This window comes from Haemorhous mexicanus, chromosome 2 (assembly GCF_027477595.1).
Source record: "Haemorhous mexicanus isolate bHaeMex1 chromosome 2, bHaeMex1.pri, whole genome shotgun sequence".
Taxonomy (NCBI): domain Eukaryota; kingdom Metazoa; phylum Chordata; class Aves; order Passeriformes; family Fringillidae; genus Haemorhous; species Haemorhous mexicanus.
The window spans coordinates 34,208,369-34,225,123 of record NC_082342.1 but is presented as its reverse complement, the minus strand read 5'-3'; the positions used below and the strand labels follow the sequence as shown (position 1 = coordinate 34,225,123).

Below are 16,755 nucleotides of genomic sequence, written 5' to 3'. Positions count from 1 at the left end.
TAGGGCTCTTCTACCTTCAGATGCATTTTACTATGTGCATCCTGTGCAAGCAGGACTGTTGGAAGATCTGTGAAACTGGGAGTACTAATGAATGCAAAACATCATGCTCAGCCAAACAAACTATGATCAATGCTAACGTCCTGCTTCTTGCTTTTCCAGTGAGGTTTCGTGTTGTTGCCCTGGATTTAAATTTTAAACCTGTTCAGGAGAAGGTGAGTGACCAGTAATGTTCCCCTGTATTTAAAATTGCTGGGAGACGACTCTTCTCAAATTCTACACAGAATATTGCTGAGGATAAAAGGAGATGTTGCAGAGACGAATTGCCAAAAAATTCACCTGATTTCCTAAGCACATGCTGTAATCCAGACTTTCATTAGAGCCACAGGGAAGAAGGCAAGTGTGTAGCAGTTTGAATTCCTGACACATCTTCTGTAATTGCTGGGAAAGAGGCTCAAACCCCCCTCCACTTGGTTCCCACAGACATTATCTTAGCTCTGACCAGAAAGGCCACGGCTCAGCCTCCTGCTCTTACAGTTCAGCAAATGTTGCTTGCAGGCATCAGTAAATCATCCACCTGGCACTTTGCCCATTTTAGAAATGGTGAAAATTAAAGAGAAAGTTGCTGCCACAAATATTTATCTCCTCAGAGGTATTCTTTCCACTGCCAGCAGTCTCTCCTCATGCTCATAGTGCATAAGGAAATTAATGGAAGGGTCTTCACTGGCCTCTTCTCCTGTGCCTGTAATGCAGCAGACAGCACAGTGGCAGCAAAAGAGCTGGTGCTAATAAGAAACTCAAATCATGGTTTGTGTGCAGCTCTATAATTCTGCTCACTCATACGCTCTGAGAGTGCACTAAAACCAGCACAATCAGAAACTGTCCTACCATTCTCATTTCATCTCTCTCCTTTATGCAACCTTCTTATTGAAGTAAAATTGCTGTTAAACTGATTAAAACAAGAGATGAGGACCTCTGACGAATGGTATTATGCTGAATATTGCTTATATATTTCTCACAGTCCTGAGGAAAAACCATTTGTGTTTGACCAGCCACCTAATATCTTCTTCCATTCTGTTTTTTCCTCTTTCAGTACCCCTTGATTGCAATTCAGGTAAGAAATTTTTGTCTTTGTACTGCATTACTCCGGGCACGTGTCCTTGTATGAATGTCCTCTATTGAATGTGTCCATACACAGACAAATCTTGCTGCTGAGTACACCAGCAGAAATTAACAGAAACTCCTTAACACAAAACAAGGATGCTCTGTGAGCTTGACATGGGAAGCACACCTATAATTCCAGCAGTCAAAATCTGTAGTGTTCTTATCTCTGCTTTTGTTTCCCCTCCCCTTCCCCAGTTTGCTCAAATAAATTTGGGATATATTTTTCTGTAACTCTAGTGCTGCTAAAAACTATGAACAAATATAGGTTGTGAATGCAACTACTAACTATGTCAGTACTTTCATGGCATTTTCTGTGGATTTTTAAAACAATTGCAGTTCATGTCTAGACAGCATACTTACAAGTTTTCATGTTACAGTGTGAAGTCAGGGGACTTTATTTTCTTTGCAGTGAGAACATCCATCTTCTGAGCCCCCCGCATGTTTTTCTTCCAGCCATGGCTGTGAAGAAGGAAATGGTGTGAATGAGTTTTCTTAAGTCTAGCTAGCATAACATATACTGAGAGAAAAATGCCACCCCAGTGAATGCAGAAGAAAGGTTTCCTTCCTTCTTCTGGCAGCTGAAAAAAAAAAGCTGGGGTTGCTAAAGGCCAAGATTTGTGTGGGATAAACTTGGCTGAAGGGAAAGCACAAAGAAGATTTTCTTTCTCTCCCCTCTTGACACAAATCTAGAGCAACATATACTAAAGAGCAGGAAAGAGCAGTATTGTGCAACTTTCCCTGATGATTGAGACTAATAAGTAGGCTGGCAGAGGATGCCTAAATTGGGAACAATAGATGAGAATCTAACAACATTAATAATAACATGAATAATAGGAGTACAAAGGCTCAATTTAACTCAATGCATGTGCATTAAGCACCTTCTCCAGGGTGTTAAAGCAACCTGCTCTGTTTTCTTCTTTGATGCTGGTTTTGTGTGCTAGTAGCAAAAGATTTCCAAGGCAAAAAAACCTGTGAGTCTGTATTCTTTTTTTCTTCAGGATCCAAGGGGCAACAGGATCTTGCAGTGGCAAAATGTGAAGTCAGAGATGAACATTATTCAGCTGGAATTCCCACTCACTGAAGAGCCTATCCTGGGGAACTACAAAATCATTGTAGAAAAGAAGTCAGGAGATAGAACAAATCACTCATTCTATGTGGAGGAATATGGTAAATGCCACCCTTTTTTTTTTTTTTATTCAGTGTAGGAAACATGATTAGAGATGAGCCCATATCAAGCAGCCTTTTTGACTGCTAAAACTTCAAACAGCTTCCTGGCAAATGCAGCTTAGATTAATTGTCATTGAGAACTGAGGAGATTAAAAAAGAAAGAAAATAGTAAAAAAAACCCAAGAAAAATTTACAATTTTTCACACACCCAGCCAGCAAAATAATCTGCATAAGAAATCAGCAAGTTGATTTCAAATTTCAGTGAGACAAACTAAATTTTTCCCACCTATGCCTATGAACTTTCTTTGCCAAAACTCCACAAGGCATCTAGACATCACAGAATTCGTTTCAGAAGTTCTGTCTTCTCTTCAAAGTGTTGCAGAAAGGCTTCAGTAAGCCTTTGCAGATCAGGCCAGTTCTTAATATCATTTTGCCACCCAGGTTCTGAGATCCCATTCCCTCTATTATTAACAATAAGATATATCCTCATTTTTGCTTTCATCTTAGGAGGGTCTGCAAATTTACAATATGCCAGTGTTGGGTTTTTTTCTTTTTTGCTCTCTGTCCTAGTGTTGCCAAAGTTTGATGTCACAGTCACGGCCCCAGAAAGCCTCACAGTCCTGGATTCGGAGTTCACAGTGAAAGTCTGTGGGTTGTAAGTACCAAGTGCAGAGTCCTTAGGAAATGTGCTGAAGTGGAAGAAATTCCCAAAGACTGGGTAAAGAGCCAGGGCTTAGAGAAGAAGCCAAAATATGTAGGGCCCCAGTAGAGGTTGGTGAGGGTTGACTTGGTCTTTGGAGCTTTCATTTATTTGTGTGCTCATCTCATTTTATTTTATAAGTATTTGAGTCCACATGGTGTTGTACAAGGTAGATAAATCTTTTGAGAGGTTCCCTGGTAAAGTAGGATGTGTCCACTCCCAACAACCCACTTCAAAGGGAGACCTTCATAAAGCAGAGCACCATTGAATTCTAGCATGGGTATTATGGTTCCAGCTGTCTAACTCCCCCTCCTAGCTTGGTCCTTCAGAAGGACCTTGCACCAACACCAAGATCTTGCAATTTGGAATCCAGAGTTGAAATCCCAGTACTCTGGCAGATTTGAGGAATTTTGCTTTGATTTCAGTGAGCCTGGAACTCCAATCTTCAGCTTAAATTGGAGTTTAAGACAACAGTCTTAATTTGGTCAGTAGCCACATCTGTTCATTATGTTTATAAAGGTATTTGGGTTTGCATTCAAAGTGTACTTTGTTTCATGGGTTTAGGTGTGAAAAAGAACTAATTTTGATTTCTGAGTTGTATTTTCTATTTTGTTAAAGCAGGAGAGTTAGGAAAAACCAGTGAAACTATCCCATGCTCTGGCTTCCCAGCTCACTGCTGTCCTGGATCTATTCCTGCACACATCAGCTTAAAATTGTTTTTTAAGCATTAGCTCACAGACCTCATCAGATCATGTTTCCTCTTCCCCTAGGTACACCTATGGCCAGCCTATTGAAGGGAAAGTCAAGCTCAGTGTGTGCAGGGATTTTGATTCATACGGGAGGTGCAAGAAAAGCCCAGTTTGTCAATCATTTACCAAAAATGTATGATACACAATTATTATTCCTCTTCATGCTTGTCCTCTCTTCTGTGTTCTTGTTTCTCTCCCTTTGCTCATCACACTTCGCTTTCTCTCTTTGATTCTTCTCTTCACCCTACTCATCTCTTTGCTTGTATGACGAGCGAGGAGCTCAGGGCACCTCATTTCTCTTCTCGGCTTCCTGCAGGCCTGAAGGATTGACATATCTCTTCTTCATTACTCAGTTTCCCATAAACATGTATAAATCATGGTAAAAGTACTGGGAAAAGGCTTCACTCACTAAAGAAGGGTCCTGTGTATTGTCAACACCCTTTGCAAGCTATGATCCTTGACAACAGGATTTGTTTTCTTCCCTGTCCAGCTGGAGACGGATGGTTGCCTCTCCCACGTCTTCAGCTCCAACATCTTTGAGTTACATCGCACTGGTTACATGAGGAACCTTGATGTGAAAGCCACTGTGACAGAGAAAGGAACAGGTAATCCCTTCTGGACAGGCAGAAACAGGAAAAGTGGTGTGGTCTAGAAGGAGAGTAGGAGATAGCCTCTGCTTGCTGAGCACAAGAATGTCTCCCTGAGGAAGGTCATTTTTACCAGCACAGTGACCATCTCCAGGCAAACTCTGCTGATGCTCTGTGCAGGACAAAGTGTGTCTTCTCATGACTCTGGGCATGTCTTCCAGGCCTGCAATTTACAGCTGCTCAGGTTATTTCCATAACTCGGGTGATGAGCACCATATGGTTTGAGAACATGGATCGCCACTTCAGAAGAGGAATTCCTTACTTTGGACAGGTAAGCAAGAGCTTGGAGGGCTTGTGTTGGAGATGATTGACAGGCAATCACATAGCGACAATGATGGCAACATCTAGGGGACTGTTTGGGGTGGGGGTGTTCTCCCCAGTCTTCTTTTCTTACATGCAATGCCCTACTGGTAAGCTGAAGATTCGTTTATTCTGAGTTTGGTTCTGCCAGAAATACTTGAAATCAGGACAATTCATTAGCTAGCATTTCTCTAACTTGCATTTTAAGCTTGCTATAAATCACTGCCTCCCTCTTCAGAACTGACCATCACATGCCAGCCAGACATGAATAGAAACACTGGTGGATGAGGGAAGAAAGAGGGAAAGGAATTTAGGACACACAAAAACTCAGGGAAATAGCAAGAGTTTCTGTCTCAGAAAGGTTTTTCATTATTTTGTTTCATGACAATACCCACATAACTCTGTCAGTTGTTTAAAGGGTAGGGATAAATCTCTCTCCTTCAGTTCATCTTTTGCCAATGAGGAAAAAATAAAAGGGACCAGTAGCACTGAAAGGAGACAAGATTGCCTTTCAAGGGTGGGTATTTTTCCCCTTCTGTAAAGTCTATATAGCTTTCTTGTTTGGTTCCCATTGCCACCCTGTTCTTTTTCTTTTAAAAAATCAAAATGAATGCTCATTTCTAGCAACATAGAGTTTACTTAATGGGATCTGTTATTTGTTTAACACATAAACAGCAGAGACAGCGTAGACAGAATCAGAAAAATGTTCAAAACAAAGATGTGGAGAAAAGATTTTCAGACACTGAAAATAGCAGCAGCAGACTCTCAAGACTAAGGAAGGAAAAAAGGAACAGAGAAATAAAAAAAATATTTTTAAACTGGAAATGTATAGTCAGAAGGGACTGATCAGAAAAGAGATGAGACATGAAAGTTCTTGCTCCACAAGAGGGCATTATCAATGGTGTGGTAGATGCTGAGGAAGCCCCTGCTCCAAACCTCATAAGATAGCTCAGACAGTTGCCAGAAAGCAAAGACAGAAATTTTAGTCTTCAAGTATTGTTTGAGGGAAGATAAAAAAGTAATTCTGCTGTTTGGAGAGCAAAGGACTGCAAAATATCAGTATCTACATACAGAAATGCATTCAACAGGCTTCACATTCCCTTTTACAGATCAAGCTGGTAGACAAAGACAACTCTCCAATTTCCAATGAGGTCATTCAGCTATTTGTCAATAACAAGAATACAGACAATTTCACCACGGATCATAATGGTGTTGCTGAGTTTAGCATTGACACATCCGAAATGCTTGATCCCGAGATGAGTCTGAAAGTGAGTACATAACAAGGCTGAATAGAGACAGAGAGAGAGATGGCTGCTCTCAAACTGAACCCAAAAAAGGATGGGATGAGGTTTTTATTCTGGTAATAAAAATATGCTTTCTTCATATTTCTTCATTGTGTAGAGCTCTCAAAAAACTACTGTAAGAGGAGTGAGGAAACCACCTGAGTGGTTGCAATGCAATGGCTTGCTGCAAGGCTGCTCTTTCCTTACCACTTTTGCTTTAGATGCAGCTCTTATCTCTACCCATTACGTGAGCTAATCATTCTGATGTCAGAATGCGATGACGACTTCCCTAGTGATATGTGTTTGTTCTCCTTCTCTTCCCCACTCCCTCTCCTGTTCAGGCAGTTTACAAAACCAGTGACCACTGCCACTATGAAGGCTGGATAGAGCCTTACTACCCAGAGGTGTCTCTCTCCGTCCAGCGCTTCTACTCTTGGACTGGCAGTTTTGTGAGGATTGAGCCCCTGTGGAAAGACCTGAAATGTGGGCAGAAGAGGATGATCACTGTGCACTATGTCTTAAACACAGAAGGATACGAGAGAATCAACTCCACGAACTTCTACTATGTGGTGAGCATGAGGTCGTGGGTTGGTCTGCTGAAAGGGCTTTACTGGGCAGCTATCAGGCAATCCATCCAGAGGAATTACAGCAGTGAGTGATCTTCATGGTATTCCCTGTCCCCCTTTTCCCTTCCTTTTGCTTCTGCTTTGTGACCAGCAACAAGGTCCCCAGCAGCAGCAATGGGAATATTCAGCATGCCCTAAGGCTTATGTTTAAGCATTTGAGATCTTCTCATTGTAGATTGTCCTGTCCATGCATAATGAACCTGATTGCTGCTTTCTCCCTCCAACTTCTGCCAACCCATACATGTTTTGATATTCTCTGCACAGGGCATGGCAAAAGGCAAGATTGTCCTTACAGGGGAAACTAAAGTTAATATCCAAACTGGTAAGTCAAGTTGCCAATCCATATTTTTGCATTCAAACAAACAAAGAAACAACCAAACACCCAGATGGTTGAATATAGCAGCAACAGGAAGGGCTGCATCTCTCTCCACCCATGCATGTGTGCATGACAGTAGCACTACCACTAAGATCACTATAAAGTCAGGTTTAGTCCAGCAGTCACTGAATTTTATATTAGTCAAATAGTGTTCTCTAAAGATCTTCCCAAAGGATGACATAGGGAATGCAGAGTGTCTGCTTTAGAGTCCTATCTGAATTTGGCCACGTGTTCAAATCTGCAATAAATCTGAGACCACCTGGATTAAATCCAGGCCCGTCACCTCCTAGAAAATTGTTTATCATCTTCAGATTGCTCCACTGACTGGTAAGTTAGATACCTGTTGAATTTGGCTACTACTACAGTAAATCTTTGATATTCCTTCCTTACTGGTGCCTTTATATCTTCTACCAGGCCAGAATGGCACTTTCACCATTCCCCTTGTGGTCAGTGAGGAAATGGCTCCAACCCTTCGGGTGCTGGTGTACACCTTACACCCTGACAAGGAGCTGGTGGCAGACAGTGTTCAATTGCCAATTGAGAAGTGTTTCAAACACAAGGTGAGAGGCATTAAGATATAGCAAGCCTTACCTGCTGTCAGATGAATACAAACTTTTTGTGTATACACCCACAAGAGTTTTGTTTCTTGTTTCCTTCCATTTCTCTCTACATTACTCCTTTTATTTTTCCTTTTTCTCTTTGGCCTTATAAACTTCCTCTACCACTACCTCCTGGCCTTATTGTCAGAAGATATATCTTCTTTTAACATTAAAAACTTTTCAGGAGACCCACATAAATCCCAAATGATTCTTGCCTTGCTTAAACTCTACTAGTGTTCCATTCAGTTTTTAGACTTTCTGTTCTTCAACATAGTGAACACACTTTAGACTTATCCCACTTGATCATTCAATCTAATTTTTTACACTTTTTTGTTGAAAAATGCAGTTTAGGTTTGGCAGAACTAAATACACATAGAAAGGAAAGCCAAAATAGTAGTCTGGGGTTTAAGTATTTCTTCCTCTTTTTTTTTATGGTGCATTTTCATTCATCGTCATACACTCAGATTTCACCAGTAATATTTTTCTAATCTTTAGCTCCTAAAAGCTAAAATGCATGAAACTATAGAACAAAACAAACCAAGTGACATTAAACAAAATGTTTCTAGTTGCCCCTCCTATTTTTTTCCTCTTATCTAAAACAAATGTGAAACAGATTTTGTTCCAAATAGATTCAAAATCTGCTTTATACGTTTGCTAACATGGGCCATGGACCTAGGAAAAATATTATTTGCTCACTGTAGGGACTATTACACGTAGTCAAGTCATAATAAGGTTCCATTTGATTTGATAATGACAGCAAAAGATTCACACTTTGTTTTAAATCATTTGAGGTAGGCTTCATTTAAGCTATCAAAGGAATCTAAGTGTGCTTATTGCCTAAGTCCCTGTTACAACAGAGGCCTGGCCAAGAGCTACAGTGGAGACCAGACATTCTCCTCCAGGTAGATCTTCTGTGCTTTAACAGAAAATCCTTCCACTGTCCTTCTTGCCCTCCACTCACACACGCAGTCAGAGCAGCCCAGCAGCGTGGGTCAGCCATGCCAAGGTCTGTTTGATCAATTTCAGGTCCACTTGGAATTCTCTGAAAAGCAGATGCATCCAGCTTCCAATGTCAGTCTGGTCATTGAAGCTGCTGCCAACTCCTTCTGTGCTGTGAGGGCAGTGGATCAGAGTGTGCTGCTCCTGAAGCCAGAGACAGAGCTGTCCATGGAAATGGTAAGCTGCCAAATGCCTTGTCTCCTTCCACTGCTTCTTCCTCCTCCATTACAGTGTCTCTCCACTTGAGATCATTAGACTGAGTTAGAGTTTTACAGTTTCTGGCATGTGCTGGTCGTAAGCCATCTTTAGTAGGCAATAAGCAGATTTTCTTTCCTGTGGATTGTAAGTCCTGTTTCACATGGAATTTAGTTTAACCTGTGACTGGTCTCTGGCAGCACAACCCTCCAGCATATCTGCCACTACTCCCAGTTTTGTGCCATCAGCAAACTTGCTGAGGGTAAACCCTTGCTGCAACATCCAGATCATCAAGGAAGATGTTGAGCAAGATTAGACCCAGTACTGGAGTAGCCTGTGGTACATCACTGGGTACTGGCCTCCAGCTAGACTTTGTGCCACTCATCACTGCCCTCTAATCCCAGCCACTCAGCCATTTCTCAGTCCAGGAAACAGAACATGGTTTCAAACAGGCTGTCATCTCAGTTTTGGCAATTTTCAGTATTTGATGGTGTGAGTAAGGTTGATGATTACATACTCACAGTTCCTGTTTCCTTACCCCTCACAGGTTTACAGCCTGCATCCCCTGCAAGATTTTCAAGGCTACGTCTTCCATGGGTTCAATCTAGAAGAAGACTCCCAAGAGCCCTGTGTCTCATCTGACCATATCTTTCACAAAGGCTTGTATTACATGCCTGTAATGTCTGGATTAGGCCCAGATGTGTATCAATTCCTCAGGGTAAATGTCCTGTACATCACTTAAATATGCTTTAGTGAGGTTCTGCTTATGCAGTGTTAGATTCTGCAAACAACCCTATTAGTAAAACTCATACATGACAAACTCTCCTCTTAGACCTCTATTCTCAATTGATTCCTGTGCCTACTGTGATTCTCCAGCACACACAAAATTCCCAAAAGCCTCTGCATACATGTCTCTGGGCACCTCTGTGGTGGAAACATGGTAATGGGAAAGAGGGAGGAATGGAACAGCTACAGTGTGGTTATGGCTAACGCTAAAATGTGTTTTTTACAGGATATGGGAATTAAATTTTTCACCAACTCCAAGGTTCGACAGCCAGTTGTGTGCACTGGTGAGACTGTAAGGCGCCAACCATATGTAGTGAATGCAGGGCACGGGGCTTCTGCACACCATGTCAAATCATCAGGTAACATAGAGGACAGGAAAGAGATTTACCTTTCTCCTTAAAGGAAGAGGTATTCTAGTTATAGACACATGGACAGTACTCATTGACCACCTTGGTTTCGATATTGAATATTGGCCTGGCATCGAATGAGATAGCTTAAGCTAATGGCTAATGCCCAAAAGAGCCTTTCAGGTCTACACTTGTGATTCATGTCCAGTTTCACACTGGGAATTGTTGGCAATTGGCAATGTCACACAAAACTAACACTGCTGACATTGATTCCCTTCTGACCAGAGCTAGTTGGAAAAGACTGTGTGACAGTGTGAGCAGTAATCAGAGCTAAGAGCCAAGTGACCTGAGTTCTAGCCCTAGGTCTCATGCTCATTAGAGACCAAAGTAATGCTTTCTTTTTCCTTTGGCACCAGGTAATACCTAACTGAGGGATATATTAGCGACATTTAATAATATTTGTGTGGCACATGTGTATAAATGAATATGATATATTCTCAGTCAGAAAGTAATGGTAAAACACTTATTGTCCTTCATACTGGCCCATGGACATTCAGACCTGTCCTTTCTGGGCACCTCCATTATATGAACCAGGCTTTACTAAATTCTCATTATCTCTTACCAGCTGAAGCTGCTAGGGAGGAACAAGAGAGGACACTCATCCTTGAGACTATTCGGGAATTCTTTCCTGAAGCTTGGATTTGGGACATAGTTCCAATTAAGTGAGTACTGCTTCTTTCATATCTTTGCCTTGCTTTAGGAATTACTAAATATGTTCCCTGGTGTCCTGAAAGGTGCCAATCCCTTGCCAACTCTTCTTCCTTTTCGGTCCAGAAGGCCTTGTTTTTCAGTCATCATCTGCCTATCTGCCCTTCTCTTTTCCATTGTCAAATTCCAAAGATGTCCCTAAAGACACCTGTTGCCACAATGTGTGTACCATGAGTCATATTCCCTTCCTCAGGAAAAGGAGGCCTCTATTTAAAATATGGATTTGCAGAACAAGAATTCTGAGTTGTCTTTCCAAACTCAAGGATATGATGGGCAGAGGAACATTTAAATGGTTAAAATTTTCTCAACTTTTAGTGATCAGTTCCAGGGATTGTATGTGGGATTTCTGCAGATAGAATAGGGGAAGTTCTGGTTCTCAAAACTTGTTGCATCTACTGAGAAGCAAGTTACCTGAAATTTACCCTTTCTCCAGAGATTTTATCCTTTCTCCATTCCCACCAGCTCTACTGGAAAAGCCAGCATCTCATACACCATCCCTGACACCATCACCAACTGGAAAGCCAGTGCTTTCTGTGTGGAAGAGTCAGCTGGATTTGGCATGTCTGTGCCTGCCACCCTGACAGCCTTGCAGCCTTTCTTTGTTGACTTGACCTTGCCATACTCCATGATACGAGGAGAAGATTTCCTGCTTAGAGCCACTGTCTTCAACTACCTTGACCAGTGCATTAAGGTGTGTACTTCTGCCCACATTCCCAGACCTTATCCCATCTCCAAAGACGCTGCAGCAAAATGATTGGTGCAGGTGGCTGGACCTGCTCTTGACTGAGGTACTGCTCATTCTAGCTGACCACAGATTATCCTGACTGGATTCCCCCTCTCAGAACAAACAGTACAGAGCAAAGGGAGATCTTGTGAGCTGTGACTGGGCCAGACCTGTAAAGCAACTGTATCAAGATCCATAGAGAAAGGAAGGAAGTGCTTTGCAGAGTATCACTCACCATCCACAGCTATGCAAGCCATCAATGGTTTCACTGGGGCTTTTCCTTAAGAATCAGGTGTGCACAGGATGCTTACTATCCTGTGTTAACAGCGAGACTGTTGAGAGAGGCAAGAGGGAAAACTGTTCTGGTTACATCTGAAGGATGATTAATCAAACATCATCATCATCATCTGAGGCCTTAAATCTGCCCTACACTTATCTCCAGATGTAAGCAGATAGTGTCTCACCCCCTCTGACAACAAAGCACCGTTTGCAATATGGTACAAAACCTTCATCCCATTACACAACTCTTTCTGTTCTCAGATTAATGTCTCACTGTCAGATTCCCTTGATTATCAAGCCAAACTCATCTCCCCAGAGGATGATGGATGTGTATGTGCCAAGCAAAGAAAGACCTATGTCTGGAATATTTTCCCCAAAGAAATTGGTAAGTGTTTTGAATCTACTTGGGTTTATGTTCCAAGACTGATACTGATTTATATCTTACCTGAAAAAACTTAATCTTTTTCCAACCCAGAGAACTTGGTCTATGACTGTTCTTTCCAGTTCTTTGGATTAAAGAGCTTCTCCACAGCTTCAGTGCGTTTATCATTGCCATTTTTAGAGATCAGTTCTCTCCCCATATGTCTCACCTACAGTGACTGACCATTCATTATGTTGAACTACTTCATCTTATTCATCAGATGAAATTTCTTACTTTGTCAGTCGTCCTGCATGGCAGAGGTCCATTTCTTTCCTTTTTTTTTTTTTTTTTTTTTTTTTTTTTTTTTTTTTTGCTGCTATTTAAGGTAATGTGGTGTTCAGCATTACTGCAGAGACCAAGGATGATGAAGCTTGTGGAGACAAAGCTCCCAGGAACATCAGTATTGCCTACAGGGACACCCAGATCAGAACACTGCTGGTTGAGGTACTGCTGGCAGCTCTTACTGTTTGTCCTGCACTCCTTTTCACGAGGAAACTAAAACACAGTGGAAGTACCAAAAGCAAGGAAAAGCTTTTCAGGTTCCCTAAAGAACTCCTGGTATTGCTACACCTTCATGTGTCTGGGACAGGGTCTGGCTGTTCAATCTAAGACCAAATCCATCTGATGTACCCTTCCACGAGGATCAGTGGGTGTTGACATGTCTCCCTCATGCAGAGGAGAAACTGGAAATGAGGGACTCCATCTGATGTGATCTCCCTTTTAGCAGCAGCCCCATCATACGTGAACTTGTAAACCATTGCTTCAATCCACCTGTTTTGGGACGTAGGAGGTTGGGAAAGGGGGTGGCATGTTGACACTGAATTTCTTCTGCATGCTTTTGTCTCACCCACTGCACGTGTCTCTTCTTTCCATCTCCTTGCAGCCTGAAGGAATCAGAAGGGAAAAGACTCAAAACTCCTTAATTTGTACAGAAGGTAAGGGTCTTATATACCACTGTCTTGAGAAGAACTGAAAGGAAGTTTGGAGTCTGCACTCTTTCCTGCAGTGTTCATTGGTGTTTTCCCTTCCCTTTTTCCCAGAGTTGTCCTCATGACAGCTAGTATGAGTGCAATAGTTCCATTCCCTGCTACCAAATTCCTGTGTGGTCTGGTGCATATCACTGAGGCAGCATCTGTGCCCTGCCCAGATGTGCTCAGATGCTGCAGGAAGGCTGCTATGAGCCTCTCAAAGGGAGATGACCTTTCTGTGAAAATCATGTCCTGTGTTTCTTTCACTCATGTGGAGTGCTGTCCTCTCTTCCATGGATACCTGTAGCTTACAGCTTTCCACCTCTGGTGGGAATGGGAGAGGGAATGCAATGTTCCTTTCCACACCATCTCAGTGCTGATGGCAAACAGCTCCTAAGGTTTCCTGACAGGCCTAAAAGAGGCTAAAAACCTGTTCTGATCCTCATGAACCAGCTCTACCAATAGTGTCACTGAATGAATCCCCAAGGGTCACAGATAATACAACCTGTGAGCACCAACCTTACCCTGTTTTACTGATTTCTGTTGAGCAATGACAGTGACCACACCACTTGATCTTTTTTTCACAATTTTGATTTTGCTGCATCCCCTTCTCCATGTTCTTGGTGAATGCTGTGAGTTTCACTTTATTGCTGTCTCTTGTGTGCAATTTTGTACTGTGCAATTTGTAACAGGAGCATTTCACTGTTATAATTAGTATTCCCATAAAAATGACAAATATTTTTCTCCACAGATGATGTAGTTATTCAAGATATATCTCTAGAGCTACCTACAAATGTTTTGGAAGGATCAGCCAGAGCCTCCTTTTCTGTTGTTGGTAAATATGTAATTAATAAAACATTTTTTAAAAAGAAAATATAGAAAATGCAGCATGAAAGCTCTTTCAGGATTCAAAATATGAGTTTCCACTCCTAATGTGGGAAACTTTTGAGAAAAGAGACTGATTCTCATCTTGTCCAGCAATACTCTGCATCAGCAAGATGAAGTTTAAATACCAGTTGCATCACTCTTCACTATTCTGTTTAAATTTAGTGCATTTGAAAGTCTTTCTCTGAAGCAGCAGCACAGTTCTGACTTATGACCTCAGCCAGATTCATACCAGTATGGCATTTTTCTATACATCCACCTACAAATCAGAGATGCCAGTAGAGTCTATTCAGTCTTTTCAGAACATGGATTTGGTTACATGACTCACTAGCCATAAAATCCCTGCTTGGTAATGTTGGTGACTTTTAGAAGCTCTTTCCAGAAATCCCTTGCTGGGTCTGTGTTACCTTTCCTAGAAATAACAACTAAGAGGTGTTCTGTGATACATCTGCATTATCAACGTCCCTTTGCAGCATTAGCTGTTAATTTTGCAGTAAGTGTTTGCAATAAATAGCTCTGGCTATTCCCTTCCACCCTCTGGAAACAGAAGTTTCCTATAAGTTCCCTTCATTTCCAACAAGAACTATCTGCTTGAAGTGGTACTAAAACCAGGAGTGTTTCTGGTAAGGGCAATTCAGACTGTGTAAGGAGAGGCAGGGAAAGGATTCTTTGTTGGCTGCAAAGCAGAACTAAACTCTGTTCAGAAGGCTCCCAACCCCTGCTAGGCTTTTATGACTGCCTATGGAACGGAAATTACTGGTGATTTCAGTGGCCACGAGTTGTGCTGATCACCCCCTCTCATCTCCTCTTCCCCAGGTGACATCATGGGCACTGCCATGCAGAACCTGCAGCAGCTCCTCCAGATGCCCTTTGGCTGTGGGGAGCAGAACATGGCCCTCTTTGCCCCCAACATCTATGTCCTGGACTATCTGAACAAGACAGGGCAGCTGAGCAGGGAGGTCAGATCCAAGGCCACTGGATACTTAGTGAGCGGTGAGAGCTTCGTGGTTCCCTTACAACATGTGCTGAAATTCCTGTGGAGGGCCAGTGAGCTGAAGCAGCAGCAGCAGCGTGGCTGCCCTGGCTGATGGCATCACAGCTGTAGCACAGCCCAGAGACCCAAGGATTTGCCCTGAACCAAACATTTTTTACTTTCCTTTATCTTCTTATCTTATGCCTTTTTGCTGGCATTCAACCGCCCTGTTTTTCCTTTGAGGTGTTTTCTTCCAGTCCCCTTTTCTTTTCCCACTCAGGCACAGCATGTATCCTGATCCTGTATGTTTAGTTGGAGCACTGAGCTGATGGAGCTCTGCCTATTCTCTGTGTTTCTGCCAGACCAGATGTTCCATACTTCCATTCATAGGATCCCTCAGAGCTCCCCTCCTGCTTGTTAGATATACATTGCCTTTCCATTCTTTCCCAGACAAATGTGTCAGCAAACAAAACTGGGTTTTGCTTTTACTTCTAAGAACACTTCCTTTTCCATATTCTTGCAGGCTACCAGAAGCAGCTGTCATACAAACGTCCTGATGGGTCCTACAGCATCTTTGGCACCAGAGATAGGGAAGGGAACACCTGGTGAGTGACAGGGAGCAGAACTGGCTCAGACATGAATTTACATTCAATTATTATGAACTTACATTCAATTATGGTGCAGGTAAGAGGCAGCTTTACTGTCTAGGACTGAGCATTGGGAAGTACTAAAGGAAATATCTCTCCATCCTCTGCCAGGCCTGGTGCTTGAAAAGAAGTTGATCCCTAAAGACCCATCTGACTTTCTGATTCACACTCCTGCTGTCTCCCATGAAAGCCATTGCACTGTGGTGCTCTGCAGACAGGATCAGCCACAGAGTGTGCTGGACATCCTCCCCATGTCCCATTTAGCTACTCCTTTAGCTATTCTCTCTTTGAAGAGCACACAAAGAGAAAGCAAGCCACCAACACGCTGGCTGTAACTCTTCACGCTCTTCAGCAGCACGAACAGGAGGGCTGATTTCTTCTGTTTCTTCCAGTGCTCGTCTCACAGCTCCATCTTTCCCCTGCAGGCTCACTGCCTTTGTGTACAGATCATTTGCACAAGCTGGTCACTCCATCTACATTGATGACCGTGTCCAGTCCCAAACCCTGCTGTGGCTGTCCAGCAAACAGAAGCTAGATGGCTGCTTCCGGAGTGTTGGCACACTCTTCAACAATGCCTTGAAGGTAGCAGAGAATTACTGCTTGGTCAAATTTATACTTTTTCATTAAGAATATGTTCTCCTATAACTGCCAAAAACTATGTTTAGCTCCAAATGCCTGTCTTCTTCCAAGGGCTAATTCCCCACATCTTATAATGAGTATTTTCAGCTCAGTCAGCTTTTGTACACCTACTTTACCTGTTATGTGCACCTGAGATAGGGTTACAGGACTATAAGCTTGAAGGAGTGATGTTTTCGGATTCAATAGCAAAGAGCTTCTCTGGATTTGTGAGCTATTCAAGAGCTATGTGAATGCTCTGTTTCCCTGTCGGCTGCCTCCAGAACTGTCCAAACTCTCTCAGCTGGGACGTGGCAATTGATATTCAAAGGCTCTCATCAGTGGCATTTACAGATTATTCCTCTCTCCGTGTTGTTTCCAGGGAGGAGTAGACGATGAGCTGTCACTTTCTGCCTACACCACCATTGCCATGCTGGAAGCTGGGCACTCCAGTTCGGTAAGGAGACTTACCTTTACTCAGATGGAACTGGTCCCCAGCTGTTCCCTTGGGTCCAGCATCTGCTAAATTGTCTAGGTAGT

General features: G+C 42.5%; 1 protein-coding gene across 7 annotated transcripts in view; it reads left to right on the top strand.

Annotated features, from left to right (window-relative positions):
* Positions 1 to 16,755, top strand: part of LOC132323321 (ovostatin-like) — a 33,025-nt gene that overhangs the window by 10,142 nt on the left and 6,128 nt on the right. For all 7 annotated transcript variants that reach the window (XM_059838388.1, XM_059838386.1, XM_059838387.1 and 4 more), the window contains 24 exons: positions 160 to 212; positions 1,091 to 1,111; positions 2,160 to 2,328; positions 2,899 to 2,983; positions 3,799 to 3,910; positions 4,268 to 4,382; positions 4,586 to 4,695; positions 5,834 to 5,992; positions 6,349 to 6,576; positions 6,898 to 6,955; positions 7,424 to 7,569; positions 8,635 to 8,784; positions 9,350 to 9,520; positions 9,815 to 9,947; positions 10,561 to 10,657; positions 11,166 to 11,394; positions 11,968 to 12,091; positions 12,453 to 12,571; positions 13,011 to 13,062; positions 13,847 to 13,930; positions 14,797 to 14,973; positions 15,477 to 15,558; positions 16,026 to 16,182; positions 16,598 to 16,672. In XM_059838388.1, coding sequence (XP_059694371.1) covers positions 160 to 212; positions 1,091 to 1,111; positions 2,160 to 2,328; positions 2,899 to 2,983; positions 3,799 to 3,910; positions 4,268 to 4,382; positions 4,586 to 4,695; positions 5,834 to 5,992; positions 6,349 to 6,576; positions 6,898 to 6,955; positions 7,424 to 7,569; positions 8,635 to 8,784; positions 9,350 to 9,520; positions 9,815 to 9,947; positions 10,561 to 10,657; positions 11,166 to 11,394; positions 11,968 to 12,091; positions 12,453 to 12,571; positions 13,011 to 13,062; positions 13,847 to 13,930; positions 14,797 to 14,973; positions 15,477 to 15,558; positions 16,026 to 16,182; positions 16,598 to 16,672 — 2,906 coding nt within the window. The remainder of the gene's footprint in view (positions 1 to 159; positions 213 to 1,090; positions 1,112 to 2,159; positions 2,329 to 2,898; positions 2,984 to 3,798; positions 3,911 to 4,267; positions 4,383 to 4,585; positions 4,696 to 5,833; positions 5,993 to 6,348; positions 6,577 to 6,897; positions 6,956 to 7,423; positions 7,570 to 8,634; positions 8,785 to 9,349; positions 9,521 to 9,814; positions 9,948 to 10,560; positions 10,658 to 11,165; positions 11,395 to 11,967; positions 12,092 to 12,452; positions 12,572 to 13,010; positions 13,063 to 13,846; positions 13,931 to 14,796; positions 14,974 to 15,476; positions 15,559 to 16,025; positions 16,183 to 16,597; positions 16,673 to 16,755) is intronic.